General features: G+C 43.7%; 1 protein-coding gene across 1 annotated transcript in view; it reads left to right on the top strand.

Annotated features, from left to right (window-relative positions):
• Positions 1–14,281, top strand: part of CLIP4 (CAP-Gly domain containing linker protein family member 4) — a 69,510-nt gene extending 55,229 nt beyond the window's left edge. Inside the window, exons 14-16 of the mRNA XM_056129882.1 lie at positions 2,697–2,761; positions 8,170–8,242; positions 12,113–14,281. Coding sequence (XP_055985857.1) covers positions 2,697–2,761; positions 8,170–8,242; positions 12,113–12,449 — 475 coding nt within the window. The 3' untranslated portion in view covers positions 12,450–14,281. The remainder of the gene's footprint in view (positions 1–2,696; positions 2,762–8,169; positions 8,243–12,112) is intronic.
• Positions 14,282–20,440: the final 6,159 nt, after the last annotated feature.

Genomic DNA, 20,440 nt, shown 5'->3' with positions numbered 1-20,440 from the left:
GACCGCATTCACTTATTCTCAGGGGTCTCGCCCGAGCCCCCCTTTCTGCCCAGCAGCCAGACTTCCCCCTTGCTACAGTGGGGACTTGGCTGCCACATCTGTGGTTTTTGTGGCCGTACCCCCGCGGCCTGTGCTTTAAAAGTGGTCTGTGCTATCGGGGCAGCCTCTGAGAGGCAAGAGGAGAAAGAGGGAAGAGACGGAGGCCTGCACTGTTTTGGGTACCTTTGGCATGCATTATCCACTCCCCTCTGGCACCCCTCGGGGGCAGTGACCCCAGTTTCACTGGCCCGGCAAGTAAGGCACAGAGGGCTTAGGAGAGAGATGCAGCTGTGCCCAGCTCCCAGATTGGGGTTTGAAATTGGGTCATTTGAGTCAGAATTACCCTCTAGTGATCAGGAGTGAGACAGGGACTTCCTTCTGGCCTATTGACTGGCAAGAAATTCCTTTTGTTCTTTAAAACTCTTTTAAAAAATTAAATCACAGTGAGATACACAAAGTTCATGGTAAGGTTTCAGTCATACAACATTCTAGCACCCGTCCCTTCACCAATGTACATTTCCCACCACCAGTGTTCCCAGTTTTCCTCCCACCCCCTTCCCTATCTGCCTCTATGGCAGGCTCTCTCTCTCTCTCTCTCTCTCTCTCTCTCTCTCTCTCTCTACTCTCTCTCTCTTTCTGGCATTATGATCCGCGATACAGCTACTGAAAAGTTATCACATATATCCCGTTACTTACTTCCAGTACTCACTTTTCCGGCAAGAAATTCTGAGTCCTCCTCCGTCCTCTCATATTACTCTGGCTGTGTCCTCACTACTCAGTGCTCCCTGCTTGTGGCAGCAAGGATGGGGACTCTTCTGGTTTGGTTACTCAGGAAGCATGCTTGTTGCTTGGCTTCTGTCAGTAGTGCTCAAGTCTAGTTCTGTGCTTTTTTTTTTTTTTATTGATTCATGGTGAGATACACAGTTACAAAGTTGTTTATGGTTGGGTTTCAGTCAGACTTTTTCTTTTTTCTTTTTCTTTTTTTGTAAATGCCAGGCAGGTTTTTTTTTTCTCTTTCACGTTCTTGTGGATTCATCTTTCCTTGCCTCACTTAGGGAATAGTGTTTGCTCCCCTCCCCCACCCCGCCCTCCTCTGTTTGGTCTTATTTAAGGTGATTCATTTAAAAGCAGCCCGTCTTCTTGAAAGAAACGGGGCTTTCTCTCTAAACGAACTGCTGTCTTCATCCAGCTGTCTTCCTGTCGTCTTCTGATTGTCTCATTCATCATCATCAAATACTATTAAGTGTCTTTTCTCACTTTGTGCTGTGCTAGGCATTCTATGAGCAAATAAAGCAGACATGGTCCCTGATTTGGAGGAGACTCTAATTTAAACCAGCTTTGGAGCTCTTTACAGACACTGATAATCTTCAGGAAGGAAAAGTTCTAACCCAGGGACTGTCTGAGGTTAGTCTCGAGGAGTGATGAGGGCTCATTCTCTCCCTCCTTCCCAGATCATAGCTACCTTCTCTGCCGTCTCTCCCAAATTCTTATCTCTTCTGCTTGAATGCCCTTCTAGACCCACCGACTATCACCCAACTTTTAAAGACTCCCTTCCTTCTATTAAAGTCCAAGTCAGCTAATATTTCATAAGAAAACTTACTAGATTGACACTCTCTGTCCATCAGTCATTTGCCTATTTTTTTTTTTGGTTCAGGTGACATCACATTCATTTTCTTGTGAGTTTTCATTATTAGTCACCTATTACCAATGAATTGTTCATGTTTATGATTATGTTCTTCATACTGTCACCACCTAATGCAAATAACTTTCCTCTTTACCAAGTCATAGTCTTTGTGTTCATAAGTTTCTTATTAGTTACTATACGTTTCATATCATGTGAGAAGTATGCATATGAATGACAAGTATTTATTATTAGAGTTGCATAATTTCTAGATGGCAAGTGAATATGCTAGGAGTTGGCATAATGAGGGCTTTGGCAATTTAGGTTGAAAAACAACTGAAAAAGCATGAGATTCCAAAGCTTGAGTATTTTGGGGGTATTTGTTCAGGGGTTATTTCTGGCTCTGTGCTGGGGCAGGGGAAGTGTCTCGTGGCTGTCCTCGGGGGACCATGTGGTATCAGGAATTGAACTAGAGCCTCCTGTTTGACTTCTTAAAAACAATGATTTGGATATCAAAAATAAATACAAGTGTGTCTAGGAAGTAACCATAATTATTGTGTTTAGAGAAAAACAAAGATGCTGAAATGTCTTAGTCACACAAAAAGAGTATTGGAAAAATCATACAAATATAAACTCAGCTGATACCTCTTTTTTGGGGGGGGAATAAAAAGTAATATCTTTAAAGTTAAAACCTAAAATTTATTAGATTTAATATAAAATAAATGTGTTTTCATGGTTTGGGTTCCATCTTTGAAGATAAAAAACAAGTCCCTGCTTTAAGTAAATTTACTTTAAGTTCACTCTTGACCAGTTATTCTTAGAAAACAAGCACCACTTTTGTGGGATCATTTCATGCCTCTAATGCTTTTTTAAACTTTATTTGTGACTCATGATAGATACTCAATACATGGTTTGTCTGTTGGGGTGCAATAAGAAATCTGTGTTGGTATCAAAGCATCAGTTCAGAGCCATCCTGAGCTCTGAAGAATAGCCACTTCTAAGAAGCATGTGTTGCTCTTTTTTTTTTTAAATACAGAATCACAGATTCCCTGGACACACTTTCAGAAATTTCTTCGAATAAACAGAATCATTCTTATCCTGGTAAGATGACAGAATTTTATTCCTAACAAGTATTCCTTTGCTTTCATTTGCTGAAGAACTTGATTGTGCTGTATACATGAATAAGATAAAAAAAAAATACTGCTATAGTTAATACAGTCAGAAGGCAAACATTGCTGCCCCAGTTGAAGAAGGTGATTACCTGGAACCTGATTGCCTGCAATCTTATCTGCTACCATTTTCTTAATACCCCACGCTCAGGTAATTGTAGAATTAACATTGGTTTGTGCTTTTTCCTCTGCCACAAGGAGTTTAGGTTTACTGAGTGTGACCCATCACAATGCTCCTGAAGCACCTCCATTCCTCTGTGTTTAATGGGATATAGTCTAAACATTTTAGGATAGCATTGGTATGTCCTGTTTCCCTTGCCACAGGGAGCTTATGTTTATCACAGTGCTCCTGAGGCATTTCCATTCCTCTGTGTTTATCTGTTAACTCTTCTCTGTGCTCTCTTCCCCAACTGGTCTATCAACTTTCCCCTCTAATCAGACTCTGTTAACTTGTAAGGTCAGATTCCTCAGAAATCTATGATTTTTATATTTGTGAATAAAATGTTGCTTTTCTCCTTCTCTTATGTCCTTTTGCATAGTTTACTTTAAAGCAATGTCCTTTTTGTATAGACACAGGAAGACAGTTAATATTATGCTTTGTAACTTGGGAGTTAATTGACTCTGAAGAATATTCACTCATTGGGCGTCTGCTTTCTCGACTTAAGCCTCAGTTGCCCTTAGTTCCTAGCACCCCAAAAGCAGCAAAAACAGGGACCCGAAGAGGGACTGGATGGACCCAGGGCAAGCTGTGAGCTACCCTGGCGTTGAAATGGGCCAGGTCAAAGCACCACAGTACTTAACTATAAGTTAAGAGCCTGAACAAATTCTGTCATGATCCAAAGAGTGACAACTGAATTAGGATTCTGCTAGGGTTAGGAAAGACTAATCTGGCCTGAGTACTGAGTCTGAGATCTATAGCGAGATGCCCCCAAGAAAACCATCCTATAAGCTTAATGTATCTCTTACTATGTCCATACAAAATGACTATTATTATGAGTGTTTATAAAGAGAGGAGAAACACACCCATATTTTGCCCTTAAGCCAGTCATCTTGCTGGACAAAAAAGAAAAGGGAGAAATGTTTTCCTAAAAAAATACTGGAAAAGTGTGGCTAAGTGATCAAACTCATGCTTCACCCAGATTTGATCCTTGGCACTGCAAAAAGAGCTCCAAAACCAAACCGATATCATAGGGATATCTTCCTATAATTCTTTCTAAAAGGTTTAATTTTTGTATTCCATGTTTGTCCATCTTGGAATTATTTTTGTGTAGGATTAAGATCTTATTTCACTCCCTCACCCCTTTATGGGCTATCACCAGTGAAAGAGTGGCTCATATAATACACTGTAGCACCATCCTCCCGTTGTTCATCGATTTACTCGAGTGGGCCCAGCAACATCTCCATTGTGAGACTTTGTTGTTACTGTGTTTGGCATATTGAATATGTCATGGGTAGCTTGCCAGGCTTTGCCATGCAGGCGAGATATTCTCCGTAGCTTGCTGGGCTTTCCGAGAGGGGCAGAGGAATCGAACCCGGCTCAGCCAGGCCGGCTGCGCGCGAGGCAAACACCCTACCGCTGTGACCCTTAAATATTTGTTGAGGTTAATTTTATGACCTATTGATTTCTCCATTCTAATAGTAGTGCAGTAATAACACGCTTTAATTTGAAATTCTCTAATAATGCACAATGCCGATTAGTTTGCTAGGATTGCCATAGATGGGATGGCTTAAATAATAGAAATACATTATTTTCTCTTTTTTGGGGGGGGGTCATACCTGGTGATGCTCAGAGCTTACTCCTGGCTCTGTGCTCAGGGATCACTGCTGGCAGTGCTTGGGGGACTATATGTGGTGCTGAGTATTGAACCTCGGTCAGCCACATGCAAGGCAAGTGCCCTACCTGTTATACTATCGCTCCAACCCCTAGAAATCTATTTTCTAATAATTCTGACGGTCTGGAGTCCAGGAATAAGGTTAGTGAGATTGTCTCTTCTAAAACCTCCTTGCTAGTAAACCGCCATTTTTCTCCTATAACTTTTCATACTCTTTCTTTGTGTGTTTGTGTGCTAATCTCTTTTTTATAAGGGCACCAGTATAGACTCATCTTTTTGCTTTTGGGCCACACCTGGTGATGCTCAGGGGTTACTCCTGGCTCTGTCCTCAGGAATCACTCCTAGTGGTACTCGGGGGATCATATGTGATGCCAGGGATCGAACCTGGGTCTGCTCTTTGCAAGACAAGGACCGTATCTGCTGTACTATCAATGTGGCCCCTGATCTTGTTTTAATTAACTGTGACTATTGCCACTAATGTCACTATATGGCCCTGACTCCATATAAGGTCACGTCCTGAGCTCCTGGTGATTGGAACTTCAACATTGAAGACTGGGGTAGAGGGGGGTGGCAATCGAGCCTATAAACTCATGGTCTAGAATGTGTTTTGCAAATATTTTTGGTCCGTGAATTGGGTTCTAACAGTGTCAGGCACTGATTTTATCCCGTAAAATTATGCTAGTTAGGTCTGAGAGATAGTATAGCAGGTAAGGCCTTGCATATGGTGGACCTGAGTTCAACCTCCTGCATCACGTATGGTCCCCTGAGCCTCCTCAGGAGTGATCCTTGAGCACAGAGCCAAGAGTAAGCCCTGAACAACACCAGGACTACCTCAAAACTGAGAGAAAAAAATCAAGGAGGTAAAGGTGGAGAGAGAACATACACTGGGTAAGGGAGGGGAGTGTTGGGGATTGCACTAGGGGTCCTGTGCCTTTAGGGCTTGAGCGCCCTGCCCTATATCTATCCAGTCCTGATCATAGCATTTTGACCTTTTTGGTTTTTTTTCATTCTGCATAGTTGTTTGGTTGTTACTTACTGGTATTTCCTCTTTAATTATATTTTCAAACATTTTTTAAAAAAATGACTTGAAACCTTTTAAACACTCTTATCTGGTACTGTATGTTAAATTATTCAGCCGAAGTCTTCATGAATTTGATTCCGCCATCTGTTTCTGTTGAGTACAACGTAGGAAACCTTTTCTTTTGAGTGTTGTAATTTTTAAGCTGTGAGATGCATCGTTAGCTCCGGACTTTTAGCATGAGAGTTCTTTGTGGCCTGGGTTGCTGGCACCAGAGAAGGTTAAATCAAGTGTGCCAGTTGCCCAGAGGCAGTGCCAATCTGGGACTACTTTAATTTATATTCTCTGTAGTTGGTTCCCATATTATAGATAGTCTGATAATAAACTTTAAACTTTTTGGGGGGGTGGGTCACACCCAGAAATGCACAGGGGTTACTCCTGGTTCATGCAATCAGGATTACTCCTGGCGGTGCTCAGGGGACCATATGGGATGCTGGCGGGTCAGGCCGCATGCAAGGCAAATGCCTTACCCACTGTGCTATCACTCCAGCCCCATGATAATAAACTTTAAAGAAATAAAATTGTGCCTTCTGAGCTTTAAGGTAAGTGCAAACCACTTCCCTTGTCTTGATTTGAATGACATTTGATTTTGTTATGCAGTTAGCCTTACATGGAAGGTGAGTGATTTGGGATATTCATGGAACCCCCAGGTACCCTTTGTTCAAATTCCATTTTCTAGGCTCTAGGCTTTTCTTTATTTCCCTGTTTTCTGAGCAACCAGTGGGGCAGAAGCAGGAATTCTCAAGGATTCAGTGGCAGTCCCCTCATATAAGCTGGTTGATGGTTTTAGTTTTGGGTTACCTATTCTCTTTGCTTTTGACCTCTTTGAAACATGGTACCTTTTATGTCAGCCGAGCAGTATTTTTAAAAAAAGAATAATTATTGTATTACAGTAGAGTCATGATGCAGAATTGATGGTGTGTCCACAGACCTGAAAACAGCCCCCATCTCCTTTATGTCTGCATCAGAGCTCTTGTGTGACCAGGTACATTGTCAATGGCCAGGAGCTTAGTCAAATGAGTCGATTTCATTGTGCAGTAAGGCCCCAAATATTCATTAAACAAAGCCTCTGCTTTCCAGGCTTTGTTGTTACATTTATGGGGCACAGACAGAGTAGATTTAGTGAAATTCTAAGGTTCGTAGGATTTTCAGAATGCAGAGGAACATTGATTTCAACTTTTGGTCACCAACTCCATTGGCCCCTAACAAGAGGGCCAGCCTGTCCTTTGAAGCTTGAGTCAGGCATTGACTTCTCTTCTCTGATCTTAAAGTCCTAGATGTATCTTCTTTCACCCAAAGGCTGTTCATAAAATTCTCTTGTGTAGTGCAGCCACCTTCATCGGTGGCCTTAGCTGAATCTTGTCCAGAACTTGCTGTTGCTTCTACAGTGGTCCTTGACAACCTCGTTTTGCCCATTGATGAGCCAGAGATGGCTTCTTCCCTTCGACTTCAGGAATTGAGCTCTGCTGCCCTCCTGCCACTTCTCTCTCTCTCTCTCTCTCTCTCTCTCTCTCTCTCTCTCTCTCTCTCTCTCTGCCTCTCTCTCTCCCTCTCCCTCTCTCTCTCTCTCTGCTTCTTCAACTCTCTCAGGGTAGAGTGGAAGAGGATTAGGGTTCTGCTCAGCACAAGGCTCTCTTTGGCTTTAGGGAATGTGCTCAGTTTAATGTTCTATCCAGACCAGGAAACTTGGTCCTCATTAGCAATAAGCTCTCATGCTTCTATATCATTCATGGGCAGTGTTTTAAATTTCTTTCAGCAACTTTTTCCATACCCTCAACAGCATGGCTGAGTGTTTGGTAGGAGGGGCCTGGCTCTCTGCCTCTTTCAGCACCCACTTGCCTTCCTCAGTCAGCGTCATTCTTTCTAACTTTCTATTTGCAGGAGAGAGACATGTGGATCTAGCTTCCACTCGAACACTTAGTGGCCATTCTAAGTTATGAAACTGACCTCGTTTCAATCCTGTGTCTCAAGGAATAGGCTGACTGGGAGAGAGGGAGAGAGAGATGGGGGTGGACAATGGCCATTTGATGGAGCCTTCAGAATATTTAACTCATTTATAGATGAAGTTTGCTTGAGGTTACTGTTTATGGTGCCCCCAAATGTATAACAGTAATCTCAAAGGTCCCAGATATTGGTGCACAATAACAGGTATAAGAGTAAATGTGAAAGTTAAGAGAATTCCTGAAAACACAGACGTGTAGAGAACACAAGCTGGGGGCGGAGGCAGGGATGAGTGGTACTGTGGTGTGAAGGCCACCCCAGACCTTCCATTCATGAAAGGCGCGGTGTGTGCAGAGCTCAGAGCAGAAGGGAGCACACTACAGGGTGTCTGCTCATGTCTTTGAACAGGGCTTGAAACGGATTGGAGAACTTGGCCAGGTCTGCACATTTGTATTTTCTTCCTCTTTTGACCTTAACTTTCTCACTCAGGTTTTAGGAGAAGCTTCAGTACGACGTCTGCTTCTTCCCAAAAAGAGATTAACCGAAGAAATGCTTTTGCCAAGTGAGTATCAAGAAGATTTAGAAAAAAGCACACCTTTCAAGATGAACAGGATGGGAATCTGTGAAGGAAGAAAAGTGGAGTTTTATATCTTTGACAGTGCAGTATAGTTTGAACACGTAGGAGAAGCAGTGTAGGGGGTGTACTGAGAAGAGTTCTTCTCCCTCCTTTACGACCTCAATTAAAAATGTCACCAGTGACTGCAGTGAGTTGGCCGCACATGTTTCCTGAGGTTTAGTTCTGTTAATAAAAGTTGGAGGAATTTATGTTTTGTGTTACCGTTGAATAGGGTGAATTGATATTAAACTGTTTACTTAATTAGTCAGAGATTTGATTTAATATTTTCAGCAACTCATGAAATGTCAGGCCTATTTGCATATGATGATCTTACTGTTTAAAAATATATCCCCGCTTCCTCTTGTAGAGTGCACTGCTCAGAAAGCTTTTATTTTTCCCTTTGTCTTGGGAATGTCCTTTTCTCTTTGTCATTTATTTTATTTCTCTCACACCCACATTACTGCTGCCCCCCCCACCTCAATAAGTTTCAGAAATTTATTTTTTTCTGAAAGTTTTAGGAACTACTTTTAAGGGATTAAGAGATTCTTCTGAACTTGGGTTGAAAGATTCTTTTTTCTTTTTGGGTCACACTCGGCCCTGCACAGGGGTCACTCCTGGCTTTGCACTCAGGAATTACTCATGGCGGTGCTCAGGGGACCATATGGGATGCTGGGAATATCAAACCCAGATAGGCCATGTGCAAGGCAAATGCCCTACCCACTGTGCTATTGTTCCAGCCCCAGATTTTTTTTTTAAAGAAATGTTGGCATCAGAAAGAGAGGACAGCAGGCAGGGTGGGCTAGGTTTGATCCTCGGAACCCCATGGGTTCCCCCAAGCTCTTCAGGAGTGATCCTACAGCACCCTTAGGTGTGGCCCTAAAACAAAACAAAACAAAACAAAACAAAATCTTCCTGATGAATCTGTGAATAATGCCCAGAGGGACAAGTAGACTGGGAATGGTGAGAGCAGCCTTCCTGCAGTGCTGGGTCCTGCCTCCTATGGTCAGAGATCTGGCAAGGAGGGGAGGGTGCTCGCCTTGTTGGAGTGGACCTGTTTGTGATTCCCAGCATCCATATTGTCCCTGAGCACCGCCAGGAGTGATCCCTAGCACAGAGCCAGGAGTAACCCCTGAGCACCATTAGCGGTCCCCCCGCTCCCTCTCCCTTCGCCGAAAGAAGCTGTCGAGCTGGGCCCCCCTGGCTTGCCCCCACAGATTAGGCTGGTGTGCAGTGGCCAGGCTCTGGCATGGAGATCTGCCACATCCCAGGAGAACCCCCAAGGGACTACTAGATTCTCTTTGGCTGGGTTGGATGCTGTTTTGTTTTCCTTTCCTCAAGACCTTGGTCAGTTTTGAGAATTTTGGAATTGGTCTCCTCACTTGAGATGCCACAAGAGTTGACCTGTCGCAGGCGGCCCAGGGACTTGTGATCCTCCCCAGCTGGCATCTTCATTGACAGCAGCTCTGCTTTGTCCAACATGGCTGAGCTCGAGTGTATGTGAAATTTTGGCAACAACAATCCTTTCTGTTGCCACAGTCTGTCAGATGTGTGAGCCACTGGTGGTTACACACAGTCCAGGGGACATTCAAGTGTGGGTCACCAGAGATCCATGCTAATGTCACTGGCTTATGGGCAGTAACTGGTAGCACCTATTCACCAAAGATGGTCAAGCGTTCTTGGGCAAAATGGAGGAAATTGCTACGAAGTGAAAACCAGCATGTAAAGGACTCTGATGGGAGCAAGTAGTAAATTAAGTGTAGAAGTGTGGGTGAATGGGAGAACATGGTGTAGAGAGAAAGAGGAGAGAGAAATTGTCGCCATGGCAGTGGACAGGAGAAAAGAGCCAGAGCTATAATTGTTTTCTGTGGAGATGAAGATAAATAAAGCTGACTGCTCCTCCTTAAAAAAAAAAATTAATGTATTTTTGTCGAGGCCAGAGAATCAGCTGTTCAGGTGATTTTTCCTCAGAGTGTGTGAGCAGAATGTTTGGTGCTCACTGCTATGAGGAACAGAAGAAAGGCAGTGAGTGGAGCAGATTCTGGCGTCACAGGGGTGGGAGTTCCATGACAGTGACTGGGGGACCTTCTGCATGAGGGTCAGAAGTGCCTCACACTCCACTCTGTGGCTTGCCCACATGCACGTCCCCACGTGAATCCAGTCAGGTTGACCAAGCAACGTGCTCCCTTCTCGTCTCTTCAGATGGAAGCAAACGATAGTTCCTGAAGAAACACGGAGAGTGGACTGAGAGATCATGAAAATCCCTGGGTAGGGACCCTGTCTGCCCCGTGTAAGCGAGAGAGAACTTGGGGGTTGGGGAGGAGCAGATCACAGCTGCCAAGGCACCTTGTCTGTTGTTCAGCCTCCCCAGAATGGTGGTGAGGTAGAGACGGATGCTTTTCATTCAGAGGGAAAATGGAGAGGAAGTGGGTTGGGTACAGCTCTTCAGATTCATGACACAGTGCCAAGAATGAAGGGAGAAGGAAACTGCCTCAGGCCCTCCCAGCCCCCCACTCCATCTGACTCACATGCTCTCCACCCACCCTGCGGCCTGGGGCTCCCCAGTCTGTCATGTCTCATCCCCATCCTTGTCACCATGCCAACTCCTCACATTACCCCCCCAGGTGTCTGCTCAAAAGTCTTCCCAGGGTGCCCTGTGGAGATCTGGTAGCTGGTGTCATTGTTTGCCCACCTTGGAAGGTCTTGTGGCAGAGCTTATCGCCAGTGGGCATCGTGACAGGGTGGCCCTTTCTCACACCCTTGTCTGTGTTTTCTGCCCATCCCTCCAAGCATGTGTGTTCAGACCTCGCATGAAGTCCAGAAGCTCTGGAAAGTCCCCCCCCGGAAGGTCTGCCTGCTCCCTCCTACCCCCTGTTTCCCCACTCCCGGCCAACAGGCCTCGGCTCTGTGCTGTTAACTGTGCTTTGCCTCCCCGACTCTTCTCTGTCTTTCTGTCTGCTCAGCCAGCTGTCAAGGTAGCTCAAGTGTCCCTCCCTCCCGGAAGTGTTTCCCCGGGACCCGAGGGGCGGGGGCTTTCTTCCTCTCTCTGCTCAGTCTTCCGTCTCGACCGGAGCATTTATAACACTTTGCTGATCATTATGCACAAGTTCCTTGAATCGTGTCCCTGGCCTGCCATTTCATAGGTGTTTTCAAGTGAGTCAACATAACTCTTAAATGTAATGTAATTTAGATGTCTCACTTCCCTCGGCTTCTAAGAGCTGTGGCGTAATTTGAAGCAATTCATCCATTTTTTGGGAGGGGTGGGGGAGCCTCCCAGACAACTCCTGGGGGGGCGGAGGTGTGCCCATGCCTGGCGATACTCAAGGCTGCTGTGTGGGGCTGACAGTTCATTGCTCCAGTGATGCTGGGAGGCGGTGGGTGGGTGGGGGAGGGGGGTTGCACAGAGTCCATAACCGACGGTGCTTGGGCGACCAAGGGGTGGCAGGAAGCCAACTCCTGGCCCGATGTAAGCCAGTCATGCCTTTCGGCCCTTGGAGCTTTCTCCCCTGCCTGAAACCAATGGTTCTTGTTAGGATGTCCCACCCCATCATTTGTTGATGGATTTAACCAAAACCACCTACTGCTGCTGTAATTGTTTGTGAGAACCGTAGCTCCACATTATGAAAGGGGTGAGAGCCGAGCTCAAAAGATGAGGACAATGCTAAGAGCATCACTAACGGTATCCTCGCAGAAGCCCCGTTGGGCCCCCGGAGGAGGAGGAGCACCGCTTGTGGTGAGCCCCGGGCTCGGCCTGGCCATGCAAGGTGCCGCGTTGGGTGGCTCTCCCCCTCAAGCCTTCTCTTCCTCTCCCACCCCCAGATCCAAACCCGCCCTGCGGCGCAGCTGGAGCAGCACCCCGACAGCGGCAGCGACAGCAGCGGGCATCGTCGAGGGGGGGGTCAAGCTGCACGAGGGCTCCCAGGTGCTGCTCACCAGCTCCAACGAGATGGGGACTGTTAGGTACGTGGGCCCCACCGACTTCGCTTCCGGGATCTGGCTGGGACTTGAACTTCGAAGCGCCAAGGGGAAGAACGATGGCGCGGTGGGGGACAAGCGCTACTTCACCTGCAAGCCCTACCACGGCGTCCTGGTGCGGCCGAGCAGAGTCACCTACCGGGGGATCAACGGCTCGAAGCTGGTGGAGGAGAACTGCTGAGGGGAACTGAGCTTGTGGAGGCCGCGCGGACAGTAGAGTCCCAGGGCAGGTGGTGCACTTTCTCTAGCCATGATTCTGATTTTGAAAAGGTCGCTGTGTCCTCAAAGCCTCAGAGAGACTCCCTTCAGGCTCTCCAGGCACCAACCCTGAGAGGTGTCACGGTTCTCTAGAACAGTTTCCAAATCAGCTTTTCTAAAAGCCTCCATGCTAAAGACTTGGGGAAACTGTGTCGTGGGGTGATGTAGCTTGCTGGATTTCCTTTTGGCACATAGCCCTGGGCTTGCTTGATGCCCTCACGGTGGCAGGTTTCCCTGCAGCCTTGCTTCACATCCGATATTCGCCTGACCTTTTCCTGTGAAGAATTTTTGGAGTCCTGTTTCTTTCTGTACTAAGAAGTGCAATCTGAGAATGTATTTTTCTTATGTTTTGGTAAGAGTGTTTGCCCTTTTCAGGGAATTGCCTCCCTGCAGACATTCAGCTGTGGAGTTAGCTTGTTGCCTTTGTGGCAACAACCTCTTGCCTTCCAACACCTAACACAGTTCTTTCTTAACCCAGGCCGCTAACAATATGGTTATCAAGCCAAGACTACAGCATGGGTCTCTTGACCCTGCGCTGGTTCTTTGCTTTGCATAAAGGGTGAGAGTTGGTGGCTGCCTCCTTTGGATGAGCGGAAGGAGTCCATGATTATTAGCTTTGTACATTGGAGGACAATGAGAATTCCTTGCACCTACATATTGAACTTCCTGATTGGATACTCCAAACACACACACACACACACACACACACACACACACACACACACACACACACCACAAAGCACTTTTCAAACATGTTGCACTTTCATCTCTGTGGAGAAATCGGCCACCCTTCCCTCCTGGGGTTTGGAAAGCATTATAAAATTGTATTTAAGAGAAAAGAACAAATTAAATATGTTAGAAAGTGTGTAGTAGTTATTCATTTGCAACATTTATGATTTCTTGAGTCTGTAATTCATAAACTGGTGTGCGTTTGCTGTCGCTGCTGTTGTTGTATTTATGATGGTTATGAATTCAGCCTGTTAAAAAGCTACAGAACTGTATTATGTTTTTATTTTCCTTTTGGAGCACATATGAACAAACAGGCTTCAGAGCAGAGTGATATAACAATGCAGAGCATTTGTACTGGGGACGTACATTGAAGTTTATGGCCCCTAAGTGTAAAGATTTATCTTTTATTGTGGATATTTAGACTTTAAACTACCACAAAAATATTGAACAGTTTGCTTTATAAGATTAAAAGTATCCTTCAGGATGGAGCTTGCTTTGTGCGTAGAAATAATATGTTGAACTATTTTGCAATATACTATTTAAAATCTAAATTCTGTTGCTTTGCTGCCTTTTTTTTTAAAGATGTGGTATTTCACACACTGTTGAAACTATTTTATTGAAACACATGTGCAAAAGAAGGCTGCTTTATAATCAAGGAATATTTTCATTGATTGAACAAAATAACTGTACTACAGTTTGAAAGTAAACTTATTTTTATTATACATCTTCTTAAAAAAAAAACTCTATGCCTTAATATGAAATTCACGACAGCACTGAACCTTCTTGTCCATAATCCTGCTTGTTAAATATAAAATGTCTGTATCAGGACAGTATTGCTAAAACTGAAATTTATTTCGAGGACGGAGAACCAGAAGTTCTCACAGTTTGGATTAGGAGGAGTAAATCCATAGACTGTGTGTGTGTACCTATACCTAGAGATTAGGTCTTCATTTGTGGTTTGCTTGTGAAATGTCATTCAAAGTTTACCTCTTGAGCAATAATAAAAGGGGAGCTGGTTTGGTTTGGGGTGGCATCCTGTCATTCTCCCTCTCGGCACCTCTTCTTTCTCACTCAGAGCATGGATGCTTTGTTCCTACCTGTTGTTTATTATAACAATGACTTGAGTTTGACCTCTTCCCATAAAGAGCCTTAAAATCAATCATACTTTCTACTCCACAAAGAACTTAAGTTAGCAGTCACCCGTCCACGCCAGTTCATGTTTTTTTCATGTGCTCTTTCAGAAAAGAATTGGTTTCTGGAGTTTACAGCTGGTAAGGTGCTTGTCTTGCACACAGCCAACCCAGGTTCTATCCCCAGGATCCTATATGGTTCCCTGAGCTTGCCAATAGTGATTTCTGAGTGCAGAGCCAGGAGTAACCTAGGTGTGGCCCCAAACAAAAACAAACAAAAAACAAAATAAAAAGCACAAGAGAAGAATGATTTTCTAAGATTATTTAACTTTTTTTTTTTTTAATCCAGATGGGATTTCATGTAGTTAGGATAGGTCAGAAAATTTAGAATTTAATTTTAGGAATCATAATTACTTACGTTCTACTTGAGAAGAGGAAGTATTAAGACCTGGGGAGGTAGGTAGCTCAGTGAGCCCTGGGGAGTATGCTTTTCATGCAGGAGACCTGGAAGCTTCCATCCCCAGCATGACTTGGATCTCCTGAGCCTCTAGGAGTGACCCCCGAGCTCTGAGCTGGGAGTGACCCTGAATACTTCCAGGTGTCTCCCCCAAACTAAAAAGAACATAAACAAAGGCCTTGCTTTTGTATCTTCGAGTGCTTTGATGGGAATATTTTATTTTAAGTGCTTCTGAGAGTGTCTGGATGCTCACTGACTCTGAGCTGGGACTCTGTGCCTGGGTGGGTACCCCTGCATCTCCAGAACTCCTGTCCCACTCCCATGGGCTGTTCTCTCTTTACCGTGTCTCATCCCCTCAGTCATGCCCCAAATTTTACTCATTAATTCTCTCCTGTTGTGGGATTGAGGGTGAGATTGTGACTGTCTTACCCATCATTCTTCATCGTTCTTAACGCTTGGAGTGATCCACCTAGGAGATGCTCAGTGAGTGCATTTATTAAATGAAGAAGGAGCGAAGGCCACCATCATTTAAAATAGAGCTATTGAAGTCCAGAGAAATAGTACCATGGGTAAGGCACTTGCATCGATCATCTGATCATCTCATCTGGTCTCCCCCACCCAGCCCCACCAGAATGATCCCTGAACACAAAGCCTGGAGTACGCCCTGAGCATGACCAAATGTGACCCCCCAAATACAATAAAACAGAATATAGGTATTATCTAGTTGACTGCAGGTGATCTCAGATACCAAGCAATGAAACAAAGGTTACAGAAGACAAGAAAGGTTTGCATCATGGTAACCCAACTTTCCTCCCAAATTGTTGACTTGTGGGATTGGGAAGGCACATTAGGGTCACCTAAGGCAGTTTCCTGTTTCTGCAGATCAGATCAGCATTCTACTTTGATGGGATGATGATTCAGAGAAAGAGTGGTACAGTGTAGTCTGATATGGAGAAAAGGGGTCTGTATCTGTCTCATGTGACCCAGATTTTCACAACATTGGTCTCTGGGGCATTTTTAGCTCAGGAATTATTTTTTTTTCTTTTTCTTAAAAATTCTACCTAACAAATGCAGTTAAGACATTTGACCAGTGAGGCCTAATGTGTAAAGAATTCTTGTTAATTAAGAAACCAATCTAGTAATTTTAACTATAAGATGGACTGTTACTTAAATGAGTGACTCAGCGACTATATGAATCAACACATTGCAAGTCAGTAGGAATTTATTCTTTTATTTTTCTTCATGCCCTTTGCTTCACTACACTTATAATACAAATACAGTAGTTAATACAAAACTCACATGATCACATATATTTTAGTCATTGTAGAATAATATCTCTGGTACATGGGCCCTTATTTACAAACAATGTCACATAAGCTGTTCAAAAACACAATTGACATTCCCCATGAAGCCTGTTTGGAGACCCAACAGGTCAAGTAAGACATGTTAAAGTTTTATTACAAGCAGAGTATGACACCTTTGCAAAAAATCCTACCAATTTTTTTGCTAATGCTCCTTTGTATAGGAGGGAAAGAGAAGGATAGGTGGAGGAATTTGACAGAAACGTATTACTGATACTATTTTCATTGTTTGGTAGAACGAAAGTTTTTCTGTTTCCTGTCTCATACTAGAGTATCTTATCATGAATGGAATTTTTGTGATAAAGTGGCAACACATTCCAGTCATTCACTCTACAGTTCAGAAAATAGAGGGGACATGCATGATGGATGGCACTGGGGGGTGGGCAAGGAGTTCTGAATTATGTTAATGAAGACATTTTAGGTGTTTAAATTGAGGCTAGTAGCATTTAGATATTAGCCTGTTCCCAATGGTCACTGGTGTCATTTAAAAATAGTTCTAAATCTGGTTGATGGTGGCTTCTAAAATCCTAAATGAACCAAAGCCACATGACTTTGCAGCTCGTAAAGAAATTGGGGGAGTGGGCTGGAGCAATAATATAGTGAGTACACAGCACGCGACCAACCCGGGTTCGATTCCCAGTATCTCATATGGTCCCCTGAGCATCGCCAGGAGTAATTCCTGAGTGCAAAGCCAGGAGTAACACCTATGCATGGCCAGGTGTGACCCAGAAAGAAAAAAAAGAGAAATCGGGGTACTCACACACATGCGCACCCCTGCATGAAGACCGCGGTGAAATTTGACTTCCGGATCAGATCTTAATCAGAGTTGGAGGTGGGTAAGGGAAATTAAATAGGGGGCCTCTAAAAGCTCTCTGTACGGTGCTGAATTTGAATTGTAAGCATTTCCAAACTGCATGACTGCTCAGGGGCTGCGTGCTTAACCTCTGTCAGACTGCTAGAGGTAAAATTCTTGCAACTCCAGTCTAATAGAATTCATTTTGGCTTCACTCAAGACAGACTTATCTTCCTGAAGACTAAACTAATTATTTGTTCACATAGCAAATCAAATCAGACTGACATGGAAGTGACTCGAGTTAACATTATACGCACTGCTTCAAGCCATTCTTTTTATTCTTTGTCTAATATGACGTGAGATTCAGCTTAAATCTCAGCCAACAGTGTTAATGATAGTGGCTGTCCCTGACACTTCTTGTTAGGAAGGATAGGTGTTAGCTGTCCACCAGCTTTGAAAACATATCCCAAGGTGGATTTTTAAATGAATTTTAGCAATCATAAAATGGCCCCTATTGATTTCAGGAAAAAAGTAGATTTTCCATGATAGACAGTAAGAGAGCAGGAAAGTAAAATACAAATTAGTTTCTTTTCTTATTGAACCTGCCAATAAAAATAAATTCCTAATAAGAATTCTAAGATTATTCATTATCAATTAAAAGTACGGTGATTTTTCTCATATGATCCTTTCTGTTCCTTGAAGGAAGGGAGATTTAGGGACTCCAGAAATATGTGATTTTAAATGCTTCACTCCCTGAACCCTCACCCCACACACAAAATTCTCTCTTTACTATGACTTTCTCCCAAGAACTATGAAATACTATATAAATATTACTTTCAAATGGTGCCCTCCCAAAGAAAAGGCAAATTGTTCTTTTCTTAACTATCAGATACACTAAAAGCTAGAAAACTTGAGCTGGAGAGAGAATACAGTGGGTAAGCACCTTGCATGCAGTTGACCGGTGTTCTATCCTTGATAATCGCATATCATTCCCCAAGCTCCTGCCAAGACGGACTCCTGAGCTCAGAGCCAAGAGGGAGCCCTGAGCACCTCCAATTGTGAGCCCCAAACAAAAACCAAAAATCTAGCCAAAAGGTTTTGCTTTGGGCAAGGGAGGTTTGAACTGATTCTCTTGTTGGAGGTCTCTGGTTTTTGTGCTACAAAGCTACAGTAGTTACAAAATTGCCACTCCAGCAGAAATTTCTGGAAACCTAAGCAAGAGGGCTTCTATCAGAGCTTGTGGTCAGCAGAGCGAGGACTTTTATGATGAATCCCTCACACTGTGCAGCAAGGTCCTTATTTAGGAATGTTGAACCCCAAGACACCACCTGGCTCAGACCTGTGGCTTGTTCTGAGGCTCCTTTGGGGGAATGAGCCAAGAGATACCAGTAGACACCTGATTCATAGGACACCAGATCCAGCACGTATGGGTATGTGTAGAGAGACTTCAAAATCACACTTTTATTTGTACTGAGAGACTAGGGCTGCTGAGTAGCTGACCCCACAGAAGAGGAATCAGCCTTGTGACCTTGTGGGCAGCAGGTCATTAAACAAACATGTTTCCCAGAGTCCTGGAGTGCTGCTGTTTCCTGATTAACCCTATCTTGCTATGTTAATGATTTTGTAGTTTGTTAAAGAGATCCTTGGATAGAATAAACAGCCGATGCTAAACTTCTTTCTGGTGTACATCATAACAAAGATTAGGCAGCTCATTGGAATTGTGCATTGAAAAGTCTATTTTGGTTTGTAAATGAATGGAAGTAGAATGTATGTTGCACGTGCTCGCGTGCGTGCGCGCGCACACACACACACACACACACACACACACACACACACACACACGATGTCCTGCCAGTTGTGGACCTATTGTTAGAATTTCTATAAAGGTGAAGTCTTGCAGACTCAGACTCAGAGTTGGAAGGGACCTTAAGACCAAACCACTCCTATTCCTAAGTAGGAGATGAGTTTTTGCTAGCTTGCCATAGATCGATCATTGCAGTTCTGATACCTTACTCTCAACTGCTGCCCAGATGGTTTGCTATTTCTGGAGGCCATGGTGATCATGAAAATATCCAAGAGAGAATCACTTGAAGTTTCGTTGATCTGATATTTTTCAGATGGGGAAGTAACCTCTCTGCAAAAGGTAAGTTGTAGGGAGTTTTTTTATGCCAATTAAGGCTTGTGAGTGTTAAGATTTAGTTTGCTCAGATGTTTAATAAGAGTTCAATAAATTTAATGAGAATTTCAGTGACTACCCTCTGAAACTCACCTACTGAAGGAGCATATTAGTGATGATGGAATCAATAAATGTGAGTGACTACAGTCAGAGAGGCTGAGGGCCTTAGCAAGTTGATTGGGGCGTTAACTTCTCAGTGTTAAGAATCAACATGGATTGTCACTGCAGACACTTTGGTACTTGAGACTGTTTGAATGTGGCTTGCTAGGGTCGCCTGTATGGGAGAAAGCTTCACATTTGTATCTTATTTTCTGAGTACTGAAGAGGGAAAAATCATTAGTTCCATGGATTTAAGTTATGTGCTCCTCACCCACAACATACAACATATTATAGTCTGACCTTGAGCTTTTCAGAGATTTAAAGGTAGAAAGATAGATGGAAATGGCTTTGTACTTGAACAGTGTATAATAAAGGCGTAAACCTACTCAGGTGCCACATGAAGATCAGTCTTCAAGAAGCCTTACTATTTGTTTCTTGGCGACTGTTTTTTACCTTAGCACTATGTCAGGAATTACGGGAATGCTGATTTTTTTATTGTAAGCACACAACACTGGGAAACTTTTCCTGCAAGGAAATTTGCAAAGTTAAGGGATCCATGTCACCAGTAAAGATAGATTGACAACCCGCCTACATAGGGTTTTCTGAATTTTGCCATGCATGAGTGGTCTGAGTGTTATTCAAAGTAGCATGAATTGATGTATTATTTCGTATCTGCTAAACTCAGGAATTTCAGTCCTGCTCTTATCCATTTTGATGGTCTAATCCTTTAGAATGTCTTGGTGGTCCTGTGAATTTAGATAGAAAGACCCCACATTTTATGAAATAGTTAACGTACAGTTGCATGATAACTTACAGCTAGAGCTTTACCACCGACTGTATGTTGGTGCCATCAAATTAAAGGCAAATCATCAAAAATAGATTCTTTCTGTTTCAATGCTGCTGATTTTCAACACTGAGTTCTATCTAGGAGAGGAGACTTTCTTAGTCTTCTTTTGAGCTGAAAGGATTTGGTTCAATTGGGAGTCTTGTGGCTATCAGAGTGATAGAAGAAGGGCACCATAGAAGAGGTAAGTGGGTGGACTGTGGGCGGGAGGCATACACACGCACACACATACACATCACACACATAAAAACACATGAATAAACATACATACTTACACATATACACACTCACACACACACACATACACACACACAGTACCTGACTG

This window comes from Sorex fumeus, unplaced genomic scaffold (assembly GCF_029834395.1).
Source record: "Sorex fumeus unplaced genomic scaffold, SorFum_2.1 ptg000006l, whole genome shotgun sequence".
NCBI lineage: Eukaryota > Metazoa > Chordata > Mammalia > Eulipotyphla > Soricidae > Sorex > Sorex fumeus.
Note: the sequence above shows the minus strand (reverse complement) of the source record. Positions and strands in the feature narration are given on the sequence as shown.